The following is a 5759-nucleotide window of genomic DNA, read 5'->3' on the forward strand; positions in this document are numbered from 1 at the left end:
TTTGCCAATTTTAATAGTTCGTAGACTTTGAAAACTGCAGCATTTGAGAATTTGACGGCGGCACGTACGGTTTGAAAGCGCATCGCAAAGCGCGAATTCGAAAATACTTTTACAGCAAGTGAGCTACTACTGAAAGTTCAAAGAATATTTGCATATTATAGTGAATAGCGTAGCTAAGTAGTACCTAATATTTTTATTTAACGATCAACCATTAAAAAAGTAACTGTTTGACACAAAGCGATTACGAACGCGCGTGAAAATATTTTCATTATTTAGTGGAAGTGTTTTAGACGTAAACACCTAAACAGCTGGGAACGGTAAAACAATTTGAAGTAAAAAATATATACCCACATACATACATAATGTGCAAAGATAAATCAAACGTCAGCACAACTAGCGTACACGCTACTGAAATTTATTCGTCGGAAGTATCGTTAGATGTACCACCAGATGCCCTGTACACAAGCTCCAGTAACTGTATTATCGAGGAAGTGGATACGAACAATGAACGAGATTGCTGTCAGACCACCACTATTTGGCTGAAGAACACCGCTTCGAATATATTTCGCAAAAAGACACTCTACAAACGTTTACCTATTTTAGCTTGGTTGCCTAAATATAACCAAAAAGATTTAATTGGTGATTTGGTGGCCGGCATAACTATTGGTTTGACTGTGATACCTCAAGGCCTGGCTTTTGCTGGCATAACGGGCCTGGATTTGCAAGTGAGTGAGAGTTTATAAAGAAATTTGATATTATTGAATACAATTTGTTCCATCGGAGGATATGTATGTATGTATATTACGGCGTGTAAATTTTTTTCTACATCGTTCCTACCAGATTCGGATGTTATAAAAAATTCTATGAAAAAAAGTCCATCAGACCATAGCGCTAAATTCAGTTTGGAACTTGGAAAATTTTAAAAGGTATTTTTGACTAATACAAAGTTAATATGCTGATTACCATTTATAATAGTGTTAAGAATGTTAGTTTTTTTTAATAAAAACTTCTGTATGGTGGTTTTTCATCTGACAAATTTATTTATTTGTATCTATTTTTTGTATAAAGATCCAAGATGGCCTTACAAAGCAAATTATGTGTACAGTATCGGTGAAATTAATAGCATCCCCATTTCAAAGTGATATTGTTTGCCACTCATGTTTATTTACTTCAAAAAAAAAAAGGAGCAGATTATCAATTTGTCGGAATATTTTTTTTATGTATGTTACCGCATAACTTTGGACCACCTAAGCCAATTTTTTTATTTCTTTTTTTTTAAGGAAATTTTGGTCTTTATGGGCTTAAGAGAAAGTTCTTAAAAGCACATAAATAAGAAGTTCAAACTAACAATATGGGGGTGCTATTGAGATGTCAAATTAAGGCGCTTGGTCTGTAGACGTGCAAACTGGTTTTAGTTTTTCGAAAATAGCTGCCACCTGTTGAAATATTAAGTTCATATTATTTAATAATCAAGGCCATCAAATCCGCACCGTTCGTTTGATTTTCCAAAATGAAGCGTCAAACTAAAAGCCTTAGACTGTACATGTGCAATAAGATTTTTTTTTGAAAAGAGTCGCCACCTTTTAAAAAGTTTTATTCGAATTAGTTATTTAAAACAATAAATCAATTATTACAAACTGGGTATCAATCGAAATGGCTTTGAAAAGCTTTGTTTCTTAGCTGAACTATAGGAGGGTTGCTGCCCCCTGTTAAAAAAGTCATCCCCATATGGATGACACCGGAAAGGGGTTTCCGAAAGTAGTAGTTTGAAAATATTTTGAAGAGAGTTGACACTTGCTTGAAATGTCGAATTTAGGTTACTTATTCACAAGCTATACGAAATATCATAATATGGATGTCAATCGAAGGAGTCTTAAGAAATCTTTAGTTTGAACGCTAAGAATATTTCAGAGATGTTGAAGGAGGGTTGTCACCTGTTTAAAAAGTTAAATTGAAAATATTTAACAAGTTTAATGAATTTTTAAAATATGGGTATCAGTCGAATGGGAATTGAAAAACTTTGAGCTGTACTTAGCGGGGTTGTCACATGATTAAAAAATCAAATTCCACTTAATACATCAGTTAATTAAAATATGTATCGCAATGTTAGGCGAAGGAGAGTTAACAAGGACCATGTATACATCACTTTCCGACAGGACTCATGGAAGAAAATTTATGGATAAATAAAGATGTAATGAGTGGTCAAATGAAAATGTGCAAAGATTTTTCGTATGAAATATGAATGGAAAAGCGTGTTACTCAGGTGTGCGTGGCGTATGAGTAACATTCTTTCCTGCTCATTTTTCATACAAAAAAATTTTGCGCATTTTCCTTTGACCACTCATTATTTCTTTACTTATCCATCATACTCGGAAAATAATGATTGTAAAGTTAGGTTACTCGGTAACAGTTAAAATTACTATTGGAATGAATTTTCTTTAAAAAGGTGCACCAATCTTTTCTCTTCTGTACCAACGGACGCCAAGTGAAAATTCTCCAGCTGCTTTTCAATCGCAGAGGACGCTTACCTCTTCCAATAAAACTTCAGGTGGAATCTGAGTTGAATACTTTTAGAGCTGGAGCATTTGTGCCTATTGTACAATTTACAAAACACTAACAACATCAACAACAACAACAAACTATTAGCTGCATTTTTGTAAGCGAGTGACAAAAGAACGCTCAACTCGGGTAAAATTTCCTGTTAGCTACTTAAGCAACCCTGATTTAGATACAAAAATCAATTTAAATGAGTAATAATGCGAGGTATTTGCGTAATGTATATAATCATTTAAAATATAAGTCACGCATATAAGGAAAAAAACAACTCACTCTCCACTTTCCCATTAACAATTCACAATAGAGCTTTTTTTCACTTACCAACACTTCCCTTCAGGTCGCACTTTTTTTTAACCTACCTGGCTGAATTGCCGAGTTTGTATTGTTGCTTTGCGTGTAATTCGTCATTTAAGCGAGCGTTCCTTTGTAGCTCGGCATGCAAATGCATGCACCTCTTATTGCGCTTGTAATCTTCCAAATCAAATCCCGTCTCGCCATACACTTTGATTTAAATTTTCTAGTTGTTATTGTTTCATCTTTATCAGGAATTTTTAAAAACATATTTGACGTTGTTTTGAAACTTAGNAAATGCATGCACCTCTTATTGCGCTTGTAATCTTCCAAATCAAATCCCGTCTCGCCATACACTTTGATTTAAATTTTCTAGTTGTTATTGTTTCATATTTATCAGGAATTTTTAAAAACATATTTGACGTTGTTTGAAACTTAACGATATAAAATAATTTAAATATTTTTTCTTAGAATATAGAAGTAATACACTGTGCGTCGCCGACTATATTCTGTATGTATAAAAGTTGATGCATTCTTCTTATAAACTTCTCTCCGCCGTATTTGACTAGCTAAACTGGCAAGCCGTCAGCTCCAGTAGCCTTTTTTGCATCCGCGAAATTGCCATCCGTACTACATAAGAGTCGAGTGTAGGAACATCAGTTCCCTCAACATAGACTAACAGATCTATTCTGCGCTGGTAATAAAAGTTTTGTAACCGGTGAATGAAGTTTCTCTCAATNCCGTACTACATAAGAGTCGAGTGTAGGAACATCAGTTCCCTCAACATAGAGTAACAGATCTATTCTGCGCTGGTAATAAAAGTTTTGTAACCGGTGAATGAAGTTTATCTCAACTTTTAAACCCTTTTCACATTCTGTGTACTCTTTCCACCGGTAAATTCCGTTACCATCTCATAAGCTGGTAACAAAGTATTGCCCCGTGAAATACGCATTGCCAGAATTTCCACAATTCTTCATAGCTGCAGAATAGATCTGTAAGAGTCAGATTGACCCTCTTGGCTGGCTGAAGTGCTGTTACCATTCCATAGGGTAAAAAAGTGTTATCCTTATAATAATATTCCGGATTTTCTTTTCTTCCTTCAAATAATATGTCTTTTGTCTGTGGGCCATCCTTTTTCGCTGCAGCTTCATGAAATGCCTCTTCTTACCTGTTGATCTTTAGGGTCCACAAAAATCCTACTACTTTTTCGGTAGCGGCACGCAATGAGCGGGAAGTGTAGTTTCACTGCTCCCATGTGTCGGTTTGTTGAAGAAGAAGAATGTTTAAATGCGGAGTGCAAAACTGATTCAGACTCTCCCACCACAAATGCAATGCCGATTGCGCTATATTATATGGAAGCTGTAGTAGTTGTCGGAGGACCCCATGCGGGTTTTGTTGCCCCTTGCACCGTCCATCCCATTTATTGGATGCCATACTTGTATGAATGTCAGTGATAGTGCTCCCCTACGACATCAATCAGCCGGGTAGAGGCACCTTCTCCATTAATGATTCGTATATTCCAGGTCCATGCCCTAAAATCGTAATCTTTTGTTCGTTCGCCGTGGTCGTCATCAAAAGAAACAGATAATCAACCTTTTTGGAACTTATTTCTTTTATTTATTGATACTTTTCAACTCTATTTTGGTTGCAAAACAGTTGTATACGTTCATGCATATGCATATACAAATGTATGTATGTATGTAAATGGCGTCTTTTTAGAAACTTAAATTTGAATTTTTATCTGGTTTATTATTTATGAATAATGAGAGTCATCATGATGAAACTCAGCTAGAATCTCTCAAGGTTAGAATCGCCACCATAATTAGATATGTATGTACTATTATCATTACAATAGCGAAACTTAACGCTGGTCAGCAAAGCAGATCACGACGTTCACAAGTTCTATGTTAAAAGAAATGCGAAGAATAAAAAATAAATACTACAATTTCAGTTCCAACAACCGGNTTAAAAGAAATGCGAAGAATAAAAAATAAATACTACAATTTCAGTTCCAAAACCGGTTGTTTCTGGAATTATCAAATGAGAAAGAAAAAAATCACATTGATGAAAGAAAATAAGCATAAATAATTTTGATCTCTTTTGAAAATAACTACCCAATAAACACCTAATAACCATTTTGGCGATCGTTCGAAAATTATCTTCGATATCCAATATGAATATGGAACTGAGAACCAACTAATAACCAAACTTAGTTTTCCACTGTTCATAGTATATTGGAAATACAGTCGAGATGGGTTCGAAAAAATTGGAAACCATAGTAACAAGAGAGAAAGTGAAATCCTGCACGTTCTCGGAGGGAAATATAAGAAAATCACTCTCTCTCTCATTAAAATTCCAATTCGATAGCGAAGGAAAAATACATTGGATAGCAAAGGTACCGTTTTGCTGGAGAATGGCCTAGTTCTCGAATCGAATACTAACCTATTTCACATTCGTTATCGAAGGTGAGACTCGAAAAAAAGTATGTGCGCCTGGGCCACACTGGAGAAGTGAAACACACGTTACATATCTATTTTGTCTCATAACCAATATACATATATACATATATCTGCTTTTGCTTAAGGTTATATTTTTTGTCTTTTTTTCTGTCATAGATACATCTACCCCTGTACGATGTAATTACATTTATGTTATTCTGTTTTCCTTTATATTCATTTTTATACCCGAGCGCACTTGTGCACAAGGGTATATTAATTTTGTTCACATAACGGTTGTTTGTAACAGCCAAAACGAATCGAGATAGATATAGACAAATGTATACATAAATGATCAGAAACGTTGAAAATTATTGAAATCGGACTAAAATAACGGCCGCTTCTCATATAACGGTAAATTTCAGAAATGCTTGAAACTTCAATATTTCGAAATTGAAGGACGCTAATTTACTCAAA

The 5759-nt window shown here is 34.8% G+C and overlaps 1 protein-coding gene across 2 annotated transcripts in view; it reads left to right on the top strand.

Annotated features, from left to right (window-relative positions):
* The first annotated feature begins 207 nt into the window (after positions 1–207).
* Positions 208–5759, top strand: part of LOC108362009 (sodium-independent sulfate anion transporter-like) — a 14552-nt gene continuing 9000 nt past the window's right edge. For both annotated transcript variants that reach the window (XM_017614828.1, XM_017614829.1), the window contains exon 1: positions 208–725. In XM_017614828.1, the coding sequence (XP_017470317.1) occupies positions 363–725 (363 nt within the window). In that variant the 5' untranslated portion in view covers positions 208–362. The remainder of the gene's footprint in view (positions 726–5759) is intronic.

Source organism: Rhagoletis zephyria, unplaced genomic scaffold (assembly GCF_001687245.7).
Source record: "Rhagoletis zephyria isolate East Lansing unplaced genomic scaffold, Rhagoletis_zephyria_1.1 Rzeph_scaffold_00909, whole genome shotgun sequence".
NCBI lineage: Eukaryota > Metazoa > Arthropoda > Insecta > Diptera > Tephritidae > Rhagoletis > Rhagoletis zephyria.